The 18,669-nt window shown below is 53.6% G+C and overlaps 1 protein-coding gene across 3 annotated transcripts in view; it reads right to left on the bottom strand.

Annotated features, from left to right (window-relative positions):
• The window catches only part of IGDCC3 (immunoglobulin superfamily DCC subclass member 3), a 40,744-nt gene that overhangs the window by 20,420 nt on the left and 1,655 nt on the right, over window positions 1-18,669 (bottom strand). Inside the window, exon 2 of one of the 3 annotated variants that reach the window (XM_032864695.1) lies at window positions 17,898-18,203. In XM_032864695.1, coding sequence (XP_032720586.1) covers window positions 17,898-18,018 — 121 coding nt within the window. In that variant the 5' untranslated portion in view covers window positions 18,019-18,203. Of the gene's footprint in view, window positions 1-910; window positions 1,014-17,897; window positions 18,222-18,669 lie in introns of those variants that run through there. The other 2 variants (XM_032864696.1, XM_032864694.1) reach the window with 2 other exon arrangements.

Raw genomic sequence — 18,669 nt, 5'->3', positions numbered from 1 at the left:
TTGCTCTAGGCCGGCTGATCCCCGCGGTGTGACTGCGACGCCACGAAGCGCAGAGCGAGCGGCAGGCGGGTAGACTGGCGTGCGGGAGCCCGGCCCCTGCGGGGCCCCAGGCTCAGTCCCCGGGACGGCGGGCGGGGTCAGCGCCCCAAGCCTGGGGCCCTGAGAGCCGCTCTCTCGGCGGCAGGAGTAAGTGGGACCATCTGCTCCTCTCCTCGGAGGTCAGCGCTTTGTGTCAAGCTCCCATCCCCCTCGCTCCTCCCCCGACCCCCCCGAGCTCTCCCGCCCCCACCGTGCCCTCTGACTCCCGGGACTCGAAAGAAAGAAGCCCTCGAGGTCATGATGAAAGTGGCAGTGTGATGGGGAGCGACAGTGGCCGCCGAGCTCGGGGCGCGGGCAGCCCGGGCAGGCGGCGGCGGGCGCGGGCCGGGCCGCGAGGAGCGCCGGGTCCCGAGTGCAGCGGCCCGGGGCCGGGCGGGCGGGCGGCTCCCGAGGGAGGCAGCGCCGGTTCCCACAGCCGGCCGGGCCGCCGGGCCCCTTTGAAGTGGCCGCAGCTGCACACCCCGACCCGCCGCTAATCCCCGCGGGGCGGGCGCCCTCGCCCCCCCGCATAGCGGTAGTGTCCGCGCTGAATGGCGCTGGCTAATTACCTCGCTCGCACCGCCGAGGGTGAATGAGAGAATCCGGCATTGTGCGCGGCGAATGGAGAAAATAAGACAGCCATTGTCCTCACACGCCAAACGAGGGTTTGATGTCGCTGGGGCGAGCGAGGCACCATTTCCCGCCTCCCCCTCCCCCCGCGGCGGCGCAAATTCCCCAGCTGGGCCCGGCCCCCGCGGCCAAGGGGAAACTGAGGAAGCCGCGCGGGAACAACCGCCCCCGGCTCCCTCCGGCCCCACCACCCGCTCCTCACCTGCCTTCTCCACCCGCCGGTTCTTAGGGCGCCTACTGGGCTCGCCCAGCGCTCTCCTCTGCCTCCGAAAACCAGGCTCGGCGCGGCGCTCAGCGGCCTGGTTAAACGTGGTTGGGAACACGTGAGACAACCGGCGAGGGAGCCGCAGTTTCCGGGGGTCGGTGCCCAGCTGCGTGCCACCAACCCACAGGGCTGGGGGAGTTCGGGGGATGGCTGGGAGAGAAGAGTACGGAAGGCACGAGAGGAAGACCCACGAAAGAAGGGGAAGGAAGAAGAGCTGCGGGGAGCCTGGACTGACGGAGGCACTGGCCTCCTCTGGGAGGAAGCTGGAAATGGTTGGAAAAGGGAGGTCTGAATTACTGAGGGTCAGGATGGGGTGCCCCAAGCACCGAGGCCACTGTTCTGATCCAGGCAGAGTGGCGGGCTGTTGGGTAAGACTGCAGCTCCAACCACAGGCCTGTGGAAACCCCACTCAGCATCAGGAATCCTACTTGCCCCAGGCTATCTCCCCTCACTTTTTAAGCAGGAAAGGGTGTAAGAGAGCTCAGTTTAGAAAGCAGAACCAAAGGCAATCAAGGTGCAGCCAGATAAGCTGATGAACACATTCTTTATGCATTCAATAGATTTTGTGGGCTACAACAGTCTGCCTTCTCTTTACCATCACCACCAAATAAGGTGGGGGTTTTTGTTTGCTTGCTTGTTTTTGGTTTGGGGTTTTTTTTGTTGTTGTTGTTTGTTTTGTTTTGTTTTTTAGAGGGGAAGGGGCAGGAGATTACAACTCTCAACATCAGGAAGGGTCTTATCTCTCTATCCCTGAGCCCTTAGCTCAGAAGCAGGTAGGCACAGGGTAGTAGCTCTTTGAGAGCTGTTGATTTGAGAACTGAGCTGCTTTAATATCCCTCAAGTCCACATATCCTTTTCCTGGAAGCATGCACTTCCTAATCCCTTCTGATGGGCTCTTAGACTCTTTCTGCCTTAAAGGAAGAATGTTATACATATGTTCCAATGCCCTTATCAAATGATAAAAGGGTATGGTCTGTTGCTCTGATCAACAGGAGGCTGTCGGGCTGAACCAGTAGCCCTCAGTTAGCACCGATGATTAGATGCTCATCGTGGCTTTCTGAAGCTGCAATCCTTTCTAATGTTTGAGTGGCCACAACTGGATTATAGACCCGTTACAGGCAGCGCATAGCCAGACTCTTAAACAGGACCAACCATTTACCTACCCGTTCATCCATTTGAGAATAAAATTTGAGAATTTTATTTGAGAATAAAATTAAAGAATGGAAAACACTGTTGAGCCAAAATTCTGCCTTGCTCCAACCAACCGACCATAATTAATGGTAACAAGCACTAGCTGTTAACAGTGATACAGGAAAAGCATGTTTTTAAAAGAGAGGAGATTGTAGGTATAGCTTACTGTTTTTCTGACTCAATCCTGAACCAAGGTTTAATCTAACCCTGGTCCTACCCTCAGATGTGGTAATAATGTTTATCTTTATAATTCTCCTAGTTCTGTATCTTAGAGTCTTTCTACCCCCTCCCAAGGGTCCACACTCCTAAGCTTGCTGGGCATCACAGCACCCACCTGCTGCTGGTGAACTACTCCTCCGCTTAGGCCAATCCGCCTAGTTAGTTGATCTGCCTAGTTAATTGGTTTCGAGAACAACAAAAACAAAACCAAAGGATAATGCAGGGCTGCTGTGGATGGAGTAAATGTGGGAGGCCTGAAGCCCCCCCAATCTGGCCTCCCTCTTTCCCCATCTCCAGCCCCTGTGCCCCCTCCACAGACTCAGGGACTCTAAGGAATGATGCTTAAAGTCCCCTGAGTTAGAGGAAAAAAAGGATTTATCCAAGGAAACAAGACAGTTAGTAGCAGTTAACTAACTGGAATTAAAAACTTGAAAAAAAAAAGGTAATTAGGTAGATCAAAGATCATTCTGATGACATACAGGCCACCAGCTTTACTTTAAAAGACTAAAATGACCATTCAAACAGAAACTACAAATACAATTATGACTCTATGTGTGCCTTTATGGTTTGCCCAGAGTTCAGTCAGAATGCCTAAATGTCTAATCCCCAGATAAATTATACTTTGTAAAATGATCCACTGTTCAAAAACCAAGAGAAGACTCCAGGCCCAAATTAGAGACTCAATACTTTTAACTAAAAAAGTGCTTTAAAAAGAAGCCTATTTCTCTTCATATCTCTTCTTTCCCCAAACTGAACACCACCATAAGCAAGTTTTAAAAACGCTCCATGGGTGAGAATTCTAACAGAAAGATAATGAGTATAATAATGATACTGGGCTTTCCCCCCCTTATCCATTCCCACAGCAACATGTGAATATTCACAGGAGGCTTTGTTATCATGGTTATGACTTTTTAAGATAACAGGAAGGTTGGCACGGACATGCAGGGCTAGTGTTTCTGAAGGGGATTACAGGAAGCTGGAGGGCAGAGGGACGCTTGTTCAAATGGAAACTGGCCTGGTCTGTAAGCTCTTTTCGGGGTGAGGCCACTAGTCTGGCATTCTGGGACCTTCTCCAGCTTGTCTGGGAGGGTGTCCGTTCCATGCCCCCCCCCCACTCTGCGTGACTGAGTACTGGCAGTCACCTCTCCTGCAGTGGCAGGACCGAGGTCTGAACTTGCCAGGCCAAGCCCTTCCCACTCAGCACTAAGGAGTAGCACCTGTAGCTCAGCTGAATCCCTCCCCTCCCCAAGGTGGCCAGCGGTGGGACCTTGGAAGTAGGATGTTTCAAGGAAGAGAACAGAATAGTCGGAGAGCCGGGTGCTCTTTAAGACCAGAAGAGGCTGGGATGGGAGCCCTAGGATACAGTTAGATGCAGACAGGACCACTCTCTGCTCAGAAGCTAGCGGAGAATGGCACAGGTAAAACCATACCTGTAGGCCCATGAGGAATAACTTCTGATGTAACTTTGTCTGCTGTTCTCCAAACTGGGCTGTTGAGCCCCAGAGGGTAAGTAACCCCCAGCAGGCAGGAGGTATTCCTAACCTCCCGCTTCATGTACCCACAGCTCCCCATTTGCTCACCCTCATCAGGCACCAACTCCAGGCCAAGCACTGTGCCCAGCACTGAGGATGCCCAGCGAAGCTAGCCCCTCCCCTCAAAGAGTTTGCAGACCAGTGGGGAGGGACAAGCTATATACTCATTGTCCCAGAAAGGACCGTGTACCTGGATTCGCCCCACCCCCAAAACAAAGCTGGGCATAAAGCCCATAAAGAAGCTTGAAGAGGGGCGCCTGGGTGGCTCAGTGGGTTAAAGCCTCTGCCTTCCGCTCAGGTCATGATCTCAGAGTCCTGGGATAGAGCCCCCGCATCGGGCTCTCTGCTCCGCGGGGAGCCTGCTTCCTCCTGTCTCGCTCTCTGCCTGCCTCTCTGCCTACTTGTGATCTCTGTTAAATAAATAAATAAAATCTTTTTTTTTTAAAAAGCATAACGAATGCTTCTTTAATTGATGTAATAAAAACTACATCGTTTTATTTCAGGAAAGCCTTGATCCCATCAGTGTTACACTTACCGGCTTACTTGCAGTGATCTTGATTTTTGCCACAGTTTGATGGGAAAATTACTGATTTGAGAAGCCAAACCAGAAACACAGCAGAGCAGGAATAGCAAAGAGGCTCAATCGTGAGGCTCATTCTACGTGAAATTACTGGTGAGCTGACATAATGGAATCAAGAATATTCTAATCCAATCTGCAAGGGAGACTAAATTAGGGCTTCTCTGAGGTGCTTGAGGTTTGAAATACAATTTCAAGAGACCTCAAAAAATTAGGGTGAAAGAAATTGCTGCAGAAAGAGGGGGATGTTCCAGATAAGCCAGGTTGGTGGGGAAAAACAATAACCCAAAAGGGGGGTAGTGAGGAAAAAAACAAACCAGATGTGAAGATGGCAGAAAAAGATCCGAGAATTGTTTGTCATGAGCCAAAGACTGGATTTCAATTCCCTAAGATCGTGGCTCTGAGCAGGAGCCCAAATTCCATTTTGCCAATCAGCATGTTGAAAAGAACATCACATCCCTTCTGTCCCAGCTCTGTATGCCCAGAACTTGGGGGCAATGCCCTCTCTTCTGGACCTGTTTCCGCAGCAGGGTTATGAGAAACATGGGCAGGAGGCTGAGGAACAGGGGAAAGTAGGATCAGGGTGAATGAGCAAAGCCTGGAGAGCTCCCCTATTCCCCACTCCTGTCTGCCTTGGGGTGAGAACACCCCCAAGCACCTGTCCTAGTGTTCAAGTCTGTCCTTCCGTAAGGGCTCTGGGACTCTCTGCTTCCTTTGCCCCTAGAGCTGGCCTGCTTAAAGATTTGCCCACAAACTTTGGTCTAGCTCTAGCCCGCGGACCGAAATCCCTGGCCTACAACCCCAAGCCAACGGGGAGGAGGCCTTGGGACCTCCAGCCCTCCGCTCTCACGCTCCATCTTCCTGCCCCAGACCAGTTCCAGGCCCCAGGTTGGCAGGGGCGAGTTCCTAAGTTACCAGGTAAAATGTCCCTTCCCACCCTGGCCAGCGCAGCCCTGGAGGGTAGTGCCCATCCCCCCAGGCACTGAGTCCAGGAAGCGAGAACAGCCGGACACTCACAGACAGCGTACACTCACACACTTGCACACGCACACACGTCCTCCCTCACACCCTCACAGACGCATGAGGCACGGGGCCTCAGCGGCCAGCGACTCCGCGGCGCAGGGTTAATTGAATGCACATTGATTCTGCCGCCCGCCCGGCCCGCCAGGCCCGGCCGCGCTCGGTGTCTGGGGTGGATCATCCCTCCTCCCGCCGCGGTGACAACAAGCGGGGCCCGGGGCGGGGAGCGGAGCCCCGGCTCCTGGCGCGCGCCCTCCGGAACGCGGCGGGGACGGCCGCAGCCCGGGGACTTGGGACACGTGCACGACGGGCCGGGGGCGAGGGGGAGCGAAGGCGAGTAAGAACGGCAGGGGAGATTTTCTGCCAAACTTTGATCCTAACATTTAGAAAAGGAGGAGGCCAAGCCCAGCGCACCAGGAGAGCCCGAGAGAGGGAGACGGAGGAGAGAGCTGGAGCGAGCCTGGAGAGGGGCGCGGAGGGGAGGGGTTGGGAGGAGGGACGCTGTGCAAGACAAAATCGAGTCAGCGCCTCCAAACCTTAGAAGGTAGAAGGGACGTGAGGAATCTTTTAATCTGGCTCTTTTCACACTGCCTCCCACCTATGAGGAAACTGAGGCACTGTGAACTGACGGGTCCAAAGTCATACAGGGGTGAGTTGAACATTTACACTAGAAAATCTAGAGGTGGGATCCAGGGAGGGCACAGAAGTAAGCATGATGGTGTCTGAGTCAATCCAGGACCCTCAATAGTGGTGGGGCCACAGGAGGTGTCCCCTCCAAGCCAGTGTAAGCCAGGTACCTCGTGTGGGGCCCTGGCTTCAGGTCTCCCCCTCCCTTCAGCTTTCTGCCCTGCTAACACCAAAGCCCACTAAAGTCCCAATAAAGGGTGCCAGCTGCCACCTGTGGTGGCAAGGGGGTGGGGAGGTAGGACCCTACACCCCACAAATGCCTGGATCCTATTCCTTCTCTCCCCTTCAAAGACCAAGTAGGGCAGCACTCCCTCCCACTTCCCACCAAGACAAACTGGGGCCCAGCAGCTTTGGGGGTAGGGAGCAGAAAGCTTGAACCCAGAGCTGAGCCAAGCCTCAGCTCCAGTCTGTCTGCATCTCACAATGGCTCTGCTCCTTGAGGGTGTCGGTCGTCCCACTACCATCCCATGGCAAGAGCGAATGGAGTTTTACTACAGGTGGGGTCTGAGGACACATTACAGGCTGTCCTTGATTTCTCCCCACAAACTTGTGCAGAGGCTTTGCAGACACAATCCCAGGTGGGAAGGGGCTTGGTTGGGAGAGGGGACATGGAGACATGCTGGTGGCAGGCAGGGCCACAGGCCAGAGCACATGCCCCAGGAATTATCAGCTTCCCCAAACCAAGAGCCTCCAGGCTGGGCAGGAAGCAGGACTCGCAGCAGCAGCAGCAGCAGCAGCAGCAGCAGCGGTCAGGTCTGTGGGGGGCGACTATGAGGAAACCTTGAGCACCAGGGAAGCTGCTGGATCGCAAGAGGATGGGTTTTGTGCTTCCCAGAAGTACAATTCCCCTGTTTCTGGCTGTCACCCCAAGACCCAGTGCCTGCTCTGATCCAAGGACCCCAGCAAGAACTTCCCTCTCCCCTTGCAAGTAAGTCTCCCTGCACCCTTCCAGCACGCACAGCCTGTCCCTCCCTGCTGTGCTGCTCAGGTTACCAAGAAGCCTGCTTCAAGAAGCCTGCCATCCAACCCATTGTTCAGTGGGGCCAGGAGGGCGGGGGCCAAAACGGAGACCCCTCCTCCAGGGTGGGGTGGGGGCGGATTCTCCCAGCCACCCCAGCAGACAGGGGCTGTAGCCTTGAGCTTCAGGAGAGAGGCATCCAACCCCAGGAGGCCTTAGGCCACCCTGCCCAGGCAAGGGGACAGCACAAGGACAATCAGCAGCTTGGTTCCTGTAGGCTGATTATGTCTCTTCTCTCCTCCTCTCCCCCACCCCAACAGGACCCCTGGGGAGAAGGATCCTTCTCTAGCCACACCAGTTCCTCTCCTGTGATTTGTTCTGAATTTTCAAACAAAGAGTAATTATGACAGATGTGGAGCAATCAGCGTCATTATGCGGAAACAAGAAAGGGAAAGGGAGCTGAGGGGGCCCCACGGGGGAGGGGAACTTATCTTTCCTCCTCGGGAAGAAGCAACTCCCACCTCCAGCGCCAGCAGCCCTGGCACCCTCTCAACTTCGTCGCCTGCCAGGAACCTGTATCCTGCACTCGAGGTAGAGCAAGACTTCTCTGTGCAGAGCCTGCCAGCCTAACTGGCCCTCCACGCTGTGGGCCTCCAGCAGCGGCTCTGGGCGGGGGCCGTGTAGCCCATCCTGGCCCAGCTGGAAGTGGCTCCCACTTTGGCCGGGGTTCAAGGCTCTGCTCCCAACACTCCCCATCTCCACCCTGTATGTGTCAAGGTACCCAGTTCTATTTCTGAGGCAGTAATTCTGATTATGTTCTCCAGGGACTCTAGCCCCCTCTAAAGGCCCTCAGGCCATTGATCTTTGGGTCTGGCAGACCTGGGTTTAAATCCCAACTTCCCTACTTATACTGTGTGCCCTTGGGCAAGTTAATTAACCATCCTGGGCTTCTGTTTACTCATCTGTAAAATAGGACTAGTAATACCTATTAAGGGGAATGTTGTGGGAATTAAGTAAATTAACACATCAAGGGCTTAGGACAGTGCAGCCCCATATTACTAGGAAGAATTTTACTAGTTAGTTCAGTGCAAGTGCCTGCACATAGGTCGCCCTCGAATCACAAGGCTCAGCATCCAGTGTGCTCTGGAAACTTGGAGGCCCCCGAAATACGCCCGTGGATGTTAGGAGCCCACACTCAACGTTTGCTGGTCAACAAATATCCAGAACCACAATCACAGATAAAGCCTAGGGCAGGGCAGGGCACAAGAAAAAGAGAAATATATGTATACATGTACCAGCTTCCCCTTGGCGCAGGGAGCACATAAAAAGATCCCTCCCCTCCCCATCTGGAGAGGCACCAGGCCCGTGAGAGGGGTGACGTGCCCAGGAGGCTCTCTTACCTGCCCAAGCTGGAGAACCAGCCACGTCCCTGGGCAGGTTACCTACTTAGAGACTCAGTTTTCAAGTCTGTAAAATGAGAAGCTTGGACCAGATGAGCTCCAAAGCTAGTCCCTCTGCTCTGGATGCCTGTGGTCCCGCTGGAGGCTGGGAAGCCTCCAAGGTCCTAGCTAGGGGGAGACCTGCAGGGTCTTTTGATGCAGCCTGCAACTCAGGGAAAGGGTGAGGGAGGACTCTGTTCTCTCTCACGGTGGTCTGCCCCTCCTCTCCATTTAGGTGGTCTGGTCTCCATCTGCCCACCCTAAGGCCCTGGAGCCTCTCTCTGGTCCCCACTTCACATTCCAATGGCCTTGGGGCAGCAGCCAGACCAGAAAGTCCAGTTCCTGCCCATTATCACTGCTCGCATCTGTACTGCAACCCAACACCAGCATTCCAGAGAGCGGCCTGGGGCTGCCCCCACCACCCACCGTGGTCAGTGTCCAGGCTCAGAGACAAGCCTCAAGCAGGGGCCAGTGTTCTCAGATTCCTCCCAGGGAAGGTCTGCCCCCAGGGGGCTCTGGCTTGCTGGGGAGGCCATGGACCATTTCCATGGGGGTCATCTTTAAACCTCACCCTCTCTGTCTCCTCTTCTTATCTCTTTGCTCTGTGCCCAGGACTGAGCTTCTCAGGGGGCTCTCTCCCCCAGCAAAGAGAGGATGGTGGACACAGGAGTTGCCACAATTGGAGAAACAGGCAGGAGGAAGGATAGAACAAGGGAGAGAGGAGCAGAAGAAAGGACAGGGCGGGAGGAACAAGGGCTGAGGGCGATAAAGACAAAGATGTTAAGCATGACCCCACAGGAAGGCAGAGGTGGAGTGCAGTCCGTGGGAGAGTGTCAAAGCCAAGATCCAGAGATGAGAGAGAGAAAAGTGGGTGGGAGAAGCTGGGAGGTGAACCTGCTGCATCATATTTTTCTCCCCCTGCCTGAACTGGGTGGCTGGCTGACTGGCCGTAGGCCCATACTCGCCACTCCTCCATCTCCCTGGGGTCTGGGGTCTGGCCAGGAGCTCCTCCTGCTCAACCCCTGCCTTTCCACCTTCACTGGTCCCAGTGGCACGTGTCCAGGCACCCCTTCTCAGGAAGCCACTGGGACTGCTCCCATCTGTCTTCTGTCCTAACCTTATACTTGAGGGCAGTCACAAGAGTTGGGTTAGCATTTCTTGGAGGCGGTGAACCGGAAGCAAGATGAGAAATCAAAGAGTGATCCTTGGTGGGGATACAGAGCCACACAGGCCAGCGGGCTCGGACTGCAGTCAGACTGTTGGCACTGCCTAATAAATAACTAAGAATACGGCGTCAACTCCCAAGGTGCTCCCATGCCTGCAAGCCTATGAGGTGAGCCCCCACGCTCCACCAGTGACCTGGGGATTATCTCCCTCTTCTCTCGCTTCAGCTGGCTGAGTATCACTCCTTATGGGACCTAAACATCACCGACCATTGTCTCTTGGCCTGTGCCTGTTCTGTCCACTCTAGCCTTCCGATCTGGCCACAATGCCCAAGGGAAGTGCTTGGAGAAGAGAGGGACCCCAATCCTGGGCCCCATACACCTCCTTCAGGCACACACCTGCACGCTCAGGTCCCCACACAGGTCCATGTGGCAGCGCACACACACTACAGGTCTCTCCATTCCTGGGTGCAACAAGGCTATGGTCAGAGAAGTTTTGGGTGCCCTAGGTGAATCACACAAGACAGACATTTTTTGAATCACTCGGTCCAGTTTAAACAAAGACAGCCACGAGCAATTGGTTTTCCATCCCACATGCCCTTCTGTTCCATTCTACTGTTTTTGAAGCCTGTGTAGAACAGCCTTCAAGCTGCTGTGAAAAGTCTCTCTCTCTCTCTCTCTCTCTCTCACACACACACACACACACACACACACACACGCACGCACACACACACTCACTCTCTGGCCGGCAGGGACTCTGTAGAGGAGAAGGAAAGGCAATACAAGAAAGCCAGGAGTGAAAAAGTCCTTTCTCCCTGGGGGCGGGGAGGGGACAGGGGGTTAAGGGGGGCTGGGGGCCTGTTTCATTTGCAGGCTGCAAATGCCTCTCCTATTCACGGGCCCACATTCCCAGCCAAGGCGCCCGGCCACGGACAATGCCGGGAACAGGAACAGAGGAGATTTGCACATTGTGTTCAAGGGGCCAGCTGGCTGCCTGCGACAGTGGAGCCAAGGTGTGGGAACCAGAAGCATTCGACTTCCACATTCGAGTCCTGCGGGTGGGGGTGAGGGGGGCCCTCCCCCCTCAGCTGGGGCCAGTGTGGCTAGGGACAGGGACCTCATCCAGCCAGGGACTGAAGTTCAAGGCAGGAGACCTGGAGACCCACGCCTGAAGGGTGCCAAGTGCTTTGGTCTCCACCTCACACCCCATGTGGCCAGGAAGAGTCTCAGGTCCTCTGCAGATAAAAACCCAGCAGCAGCCGCCCACGATCGTGCCGGGTATGTTCTGTTCCCTCACCGACCCAGCCCACTCCCGAGCTTCTGCTCCTCTGAGCTATGCTATCAATTACAAGGCTAGGAGAGACACACAGAGAGAGAAAGCAAGGGAGAAGCAGCACGAGAAACAAGGGAGAGCGAGCTTTGCACCCGCAGGGCCACATGTTCATTTAGTTTTTACCAAGCTCCACAGGGAGGGGACGTGAGAAATACAAAAGCGAAGCTCTTTAGGAGCCCGAAGTCTAGTTGAGGAGACAGATGGAATGTCCAGCCACAAAACAGTACTTAACAATGTAAGCAGCCATCACTGAGGGGAAGCTTGAGCCCGAGTGTCACAGGCCACGAATCCACCCTGCCTTAGCAGGGGGAGAGGAAACTGATCAGCTAAGGGACAGACGGGCAAGAAGAGACTGGGAAAAGGCCCAGCAAAGGTGAGCATGTCCCCAGGACTGGCTGGATGGCAAACAAGCCTTCACACCTTAGAGCAGACAAGAACCTGAGCCCAAGTACCCACTTTCACAATAAGGAAAGCAAACCCTAGAGAGGGCGAGTGACTTGCCCAGAGCCACGTAGGAGCCCGGTGTCTAGGCAAGCGCCCTTCCATCACACCTCACAGCAGCTAGGGACTGTCGAGGAGCGTCAGTGGGGTATCAACTGGCATGTGGAAAGGCCCTGACCCTCCCCCATTTGCACCTGACTCTGGTGTAGTTACACGTGAGCTGTGGGAAAGGAGAGCCAGCCTCTGCACTGCCAGCCCGCTCGTCACACCAGTGACATTTCCGCTGCGACACCTGCTTCCTGCTCCACTTGGTAGGCAGATGTGTGTGATTGAGAGGCAGTCGGTGGGGGCTTCCTCAGGAATACCTCAGCTGAGCTGCCCTTCAAGGAGGAGAGAGAAGCTTGGGCTCCATATACCAGGCCTGAGTGTACAACTTCCAGGTGACACAGGCCTCTGGAGTTCCCAGCCACTGCACCAGGAACCGCTTCCCTCCAAAGCCCACTGCCCTACCCTGAAACACTTTGGGGTCCCCTCAATACACTGAGCCCCCCAACACAAACTGTTCTCCCCATTAGCTCCAGCCCATGGTTCTTCTGCCACTGCCCCTCACCCCCAGCTCCGAGTTGGTTCCACAGATCTGGCTCCAGACCCTGATCCCAGATTCACAGAACCACGGATCTTGCTGCTAAAAGTGGGTTCCAGAGTAGCTGTTTAAACTGCTTTCCCTCAGATGGGTTAAGAATGAATCAGATTTTAGAAGTGGGTGCCTGAGGGTCTGAGAAGTCGGTGGAGGCAGCAGGAGACTCCCCCTTGCCCCATCCCACAGCCTCTTCCTAGGAGTCTGGGCTCACCAAGGGCCTTCCTGGAATCCGCACAAGAGGAGCTTAGAATTCCTCAGAATGATAATGTTAATATTTGAGGAACACTTTCTAGGTGCCTTGCACCATGCTGAGTTCTTCACCCAGACCGTCACAGGTAATCCTTATAACATTCTTTGTTGGGAAAGTCCTATTTCCCCATTTTTGAGGCTAAGGCATGCCCGGCTGGCTCAGTAGGTAGAGCATGCATCTCTGGGTCATGAGTTTGAGACCCACATTGGGTGTAGAGACTGCTAAAAAATAAGTAAACTTAAAAAAAGTAAGTGTAAACAACTTGCATTGGAATTTTAAAAGATAACAAAATATTATATCTAGAAAATAAAGACTCCAAACAGGTAAGTGACTTGTCCATGTCCGTCCAGCGGGGGGCAGTAGCTTCTGCAGTTTACCCTCATAGCCACCGCTGGGCCTGCCCTGTGGGGACAGCCCCAGGCAGGGAGGGAGGACATCCTGGCTCTTGGAGGACTGGGCCACCATCCAGATAGGCTGAACCTCATCCTAAATTAGTGGTCGGTACCTAGCACTGCATCTGGGTTTGCTCCTGCACCACATTCTGCCAACCTCACTGTGTTGCCCACACACCCCCACACCAGAGATGGTGGATGGCCTCGGGGGTGGGCTCTGCTCTAGCACCTGTGAACCTGCAGGATCCATCAGTATCGCCTGGCCTTTGGTGAGACATGCAGGACCCCAGGCCTTGGCCTAGACCTCCTGACTCAAAATACAAATTCTATCAGGTTCCCCAGGTACTTCATGGGCACAGTAGCATTTGTGAAGTCCCGCTCTAGATCACATAGATCTTTGCTCCGATTCTCCAAGGGGCATAGGACAAGGAAGTGAAGGGTAGGGCCTGAGGGCATCTGCCTGAGGGGAGTTAAGGGTGGGTCCCCCAAGCATCCCCCCTCCTTGTATCTAGCCCATCTTTTTTTTTTAAGATTTCATTTTGGGGGTGCCTGGGTGACTCAGTCAGTTAAACATCCCTCTCTTGATTTCAGCTCAGGTCATGATCTCAGGGTTGTGAGACTGAGCCCAGTCTGGTGCTCACTTCAGATTCTCTCTCTCAGGGGCCCTGAGTGGCACAGTTCGTTGAGCATCCGACTCTTGGTTTTGGCTCACATCATGATCTCAGGGTCTTGAGATCAAGCCCCACATCAGGCTCAACACCAAGTCTGCTTGAATTTCTCTCTCTCTCTCAAATAAATAAATCTTTAAAAAAAAAAGATTCTCTCTCGCCTTCTTCCCCTCCCCCCACTTCTCCCTCTCTCTCTCTAAAAAAAAATAAAATAAAATAAAAGGTTTTATGTATGTTTGTATGTATTTGAAAGAGAGATTGTGGGGGCACCTGGGCGGCTCAGTGGGTTAAGCCTCTGCCTTTGGCTCAGGTCATGATCTCAGGGTCCTGGGATCGAGCCCCGCATCAGGCTCTCTGCTCAGCAGGGAGCCTGCTTCCTCCTCTCTCTCTGTCTGCCTCTCTGCCTACTTGAGATCTCTCTCTGTGTCAAATAAATATCTTTTAAAAAAAATAGAGAGAGAGAGAGAGAGGTTGTGAATGAGAGGAAGCGGGAGAGAGAACCTGAAGCACTCTGGACTGAGCACAGCCTGACCCGGGGCTCAATCCCACAACTGGGAGATCATCACCTGAGCTGAAACCAAGAGTCAGATGCTTAACCGACTGAGCCACCCACGTGCCCCAAAAGATTTTATTTTTAAGTAATTTCTACACCCATCGTGGGGCTCAAACTCACAACCCCAAGATCAAGAGTCACATGTTCCATCTACTGAGCCAGCCAGGCGCCCCATTGCCCATCCCTCTTTGGGGTCGTCCAGGTACACAGACTTCAACAGGTGTGAGGCAATGCACATGTTCCCCCTGGGTCAGGTGACACACATACCCTCCCAGGGGCCCTCCAGAGGGATGGCAGAGGGTTTCAGAGGCTAACCCGGCTTCAGCCCATACTCTGAGGCTTGGGAGAATCCCCAGGCCCTCCCAGGAAGGAGTTAAAACAAAACAAGTTGCTCTCTGCCTCCAATAATTCCACTCCCTGGTAGATTTCCCTGGTGTACTTCCTAACCGAATCCCAGTGAGGGAGAGAGCTGGGGGCTGGGAACACAGTCAGGCAGTTTGCTTTCGTTGGCAATGTCTGTAAAATCACCTTTCGATGAAGAATGCCCTATTGTCTCCCATGTGCCTCCTGTATACTAGGCAAATCATGGGATGTGTCAGTCCTTCCAACCATCCCACAAATGTAGGAGTATATGCACATTTCACAGGTGAGGAATCTGGCCCAGAGAGAGGCTAACTTGTCCGGGTCTGTCTCATTATTAACAAGTGTCTCAGTTTGCAGCCTCCAGACCCCAAGCACATGGAACTGCAGGGCAGAAAAACCAGACATGCCAGAAGCAGGAATACTCTTAGGACCCTGAGCCACTCCGTCCTAAAAAGGAGATACTGGGAACAAAGCCACCAAGGAACCAGCGTGCAATGTAGCCCAGCCTGGTCAGGCCATCTTTTTTTTTTTTTTTTTTTAAGATTTTATTTATTTGACAGAGAGAGAGATCACAAGTAGGCAGAGAGAGGCAGAGAGAGGAAGGGAAGCAGGCTACCTGCCTAGCAGAGAGCCCGATGTGGGGCTCGATCCCAAGACCCTGGGATCATGACCTGAGCTGAAGGCAGAGGTTTTAACCCACTGAGCCACCCAGGTGCCCCTGGTCAGGCCATCTTTTGATGACAACATCTGCGGCCACTGGGATGGAAGAGGGAGCTTTTTCTTTAAAGATATTTATTTATTAGACAGAGAGATCACAAGCAGGCGGAGAGGCAGGCAGAGAGAGAGGAGGAAGCAGGCTCCCTGCCCAGCAGAGAGCCTGATGTGGGGCTTGATCCTAGGACCCTGGGATCATGACCTGAGCCGAAGGCAGAAGCTCTAATCCACCGAGGCGCCCCAAGAGGGGGCTTTTCTAGTTGTGGCCTCAGGCCCAGAGCTCAGAGGCCCCAGCAGGGCTCCCCCCACAGACCTGGGCCCCTGTGTGCCCCACTGGCGAATCCGCTGGGTAGACTGTGTGTCTGTGAGTTGTGCTGAACCTGCCGATTCCCCATCAGCCCCCAGGGAGCAGGCAGGAGAGGCAGGGGCTCCAGAGGGCTCCTCACACCTTTCAGCAAGGCACCCTCCCATGTCACACAACATCTGCAGCGCCCGCAGGCACACGGGCAGGGAGTTATTACCAAAGGAGAAAACTCAGGAAGCTAATCAGCTTTGGAGGTTTCTAGGGACATCAGCTTGTGAAGTGAGAAAAGGAGATCCAGCCACCCGGTTGCTTGGTACCCAAGCATTCCCCCATGGGGTCACAAGCCTTGCAGGGGAGAGAGAGGCCATATCAGATCACTGGTGCTTAGAGGCAACCCCCCAGCTGTCCCCAGGACCCCAAAGGATTAACCAGGCTGACCTCACCCACTGGCCCTTCCCCCAGCCCACAGCTCAGTTTCTTATACTGTAGGAGTTTAAGGAGACCAGACATCTTGAAGGTATTACCATTTATAGAAAAGCACATTTACAATTAGCTATATATAAACACCTGGGATTTATCTTCCAGAATTCTAGGCTGGCGATGTAGGGGCCAGTGCTGACACAAGCTGGGGACAGTGTGGGGATCCTCTCCCCAAGAAATCTTACTTCTCTCCCCGGCAAATCTTGGGGGCCCTGCCCTGCATCCACGTCCATGCTTCTCTTCCTCATACCCCGCCATCTGCTGAGAGGCCGCACCAGCCTTTCCTGCACCGCCGAGAGCTGGCGTGGAGGGGTCGCTGAGCCAGAAGTGATTGGGTCTCCAGGTCCAGGGCTGTCTCCCAGCAAGCTCCATATGGGGGCCTGAATCAGCCTTCTTTAGAACAAAGGGGCATCTTCAACTCAGTGAGAAGCCTCCTGCCTCAGACGATTCATCACCCACCAGCCATTCCGAGCAACCGGGGAAATGCCCTAAGAGCCAGGAGGAAACTGGCAGGCCCTCAGCCGGGGGAGCAGCGGCATGCCATGGGAGTTAGGCAGGACGGGTAGGGCTTCTACTGCCCAGGCTGCAGCCCCGCTCCTCTGCCTACTGAAGCGTCCCGGGATCCCTCTGCCTCTTAGTTTTCCCATCTGTCAAACAGGGGCAAAGACTGCCTGTCTTCTCCAGGCCATTGTGATAACTGAACGTTCATGCAGAACACCTAGGGGACCCAGCACACAGCAAGGGCTTGGTAAGCGTTAGCTGGAATTATACAGGGCACCTGAGTGACTCAGTTGGTTAGGCGGCTGCCCGAATTCCCCTCGGGTCATGATCTCGGGGTCCTGGTATGGAGCCCCGGTCAGCTCCCTGCTCAGCGGGGAGTCTGTTTCTCTCTCTGCCTCTGCCTCCTTGCCATCCCCGCTGTGCTCGCTCTCAAATAAATAGGTAAATAAATAAAATCTTTAAAAAACAGAATTATTACCAACACCTTTAAGGCATAGCCTCTTTAAGCAGCGTCTTTAAGGGGCACTCCCCCAGAAGTACGAAGTTGTGGGGTAGAGAACTACCTAGCACTTGCTAAAACTTTCGCCTTCTCTCACAAGCAGTGGTTCTCAAGCCTGACACACACCTTGCCTCACATCCCCAGCTTGCCCCCTCCAAGATCCAAAGGTAATTCTGGCTTACACAACCACGAGTGCGCATAAATTAAAGAACAACTGAATTTTTGCGGGACAGGGCAGTAGAACACAGCCATCATTTCGTCTCAACTACTGGTGGTCGATCAGTGTAAGCAAAGCACAATTCTAGAACTGAAACACCCCGCCTGGCCCTTTCTCTCCTGTGCAAAACACATCAGATGTCAAGTCACCACAATGTGCACTTTAAAGACTTACAACTTTATTGTCAATTATCCCTCAATAAAGCTGAATTTTTTTTAAAGAGGCACATTAGCATGAAGGTGAGTGGGAGTAATGTCATCATTGTGATAACCTTGAAATTAACCTACCACATTTTTTGTAAAATGGTTGACAAGCTTCCGAATATCATTATCCTACCCAAAAGATCTGAAAGTCAGCACGTAATTTAAAATTGCATGTAGCCAAATTGCCCTTCAAAATTCTCTTAAATCACCCATAAAGTATGACAGTTGTTTCCTGAGACACAAGCATCCCACTCGATGGACTGGGACGCTCCCAGTGCAGCCACGTGGAAGCTAAGACACACCGACCCAAGAGTTGGATACAGCTTGCTCTCTTTCTCTCCCTCTCCCCCCCCAGCAGTATTTGGCTGTATTCTTGCCGAATCCCATTCCAGTCAGTTAAATGAGTACAGGATATAATTCCACCGTCACAAATGACTACAATGTACGTCTCAACTGACCCATGCTGAGAAATCAGTCCTCCAGAAGGCTGCAGAAGAGGGAATTGCTTCCCCTGACCCCAACCCCTGGGCAGACCCTGGATCCCCAGTCTAGGAAAAAACAGTAAGGGGTGTCCACTTACTTGCAGCCTGGATTCGAGCCTTCCGGCTGACCACGAGTCCAAAGCGGTTCTGAGCCACACACTCATAGTCACCCTCATCTGAGGGGCTTCCTCCCCGATCCAGCTGGAAGTGAGGGAGCATCAGGGACCCATTGGCCAGCAAGGTGGCGTGGGTACTCTCCAGCAACTCCACTCCATTCTTCCTCCAGGTGATTCTCACTGGAGGGGTCCCCTCCACCCTGCAGCCCAGCACTACAGGCTGCCCAGGAACTGCAACATCATCACTTGGCTCCACAGCAAAGGCCAGTTCGTCAGAGTGGCCGAGACCTGTATCGGGCGAGGGAGATGGAAGGAAAAGGAGAGGTTAGTGTGAACTGCACAGGCAGGAAGAACTTCATACACAGGTGGCCCAAGTTCCCAAAACTGTACACCCACCCCATCTTTCAGTAATGTCAGTAGAAATCTCTATTACATATATAATTTTATGCATTAGAAAGTGCTGTCTTATGCAGTACCTTTCTCAATCAGCAGACCATCTCAGAGAGAGATATTATTTGTACGGTTTCCTCGTTTTACAGACAAGGGAACTGAAGCCCAGAGATAATGAAACAACTTGTCTAGGGTGTCACAATTCATAGTAACACATCTGAGATCCAAAAGTAAGACTGATTCTAACATGGCTGCTACCACTTCTGTGATCACTCTGGCTACACACTGCAGCCTCACAGACTTTGAAGGTCAAAGTGTTCAACCTGTCCTAGCGTCCCATTCCTCATCTGATAGGTACAGGTTA

The sequence above is a fragment of the Lontra canadensis genome, unplaced genomic scaffold, assembly GCF_010015895.1.
Source record: "Lontra canadensis isolate GAN:19392208 unplaced genomic scaffold, GSC_riverotter_1.0 scaffold28, whole genome shotgun sequence".
Classification (NCBI taxonomy): domain Eukaryota; kingdom Metazoa; phylum Chordata; class Mammalia; order Carnivora; family Mustelidae; genus Lontra; species Lontra canadensis.
Note: the sequence above shows the minus strand (reverse complement) of the source record. Positions and strands in the feature narration are given on the sequence as shown.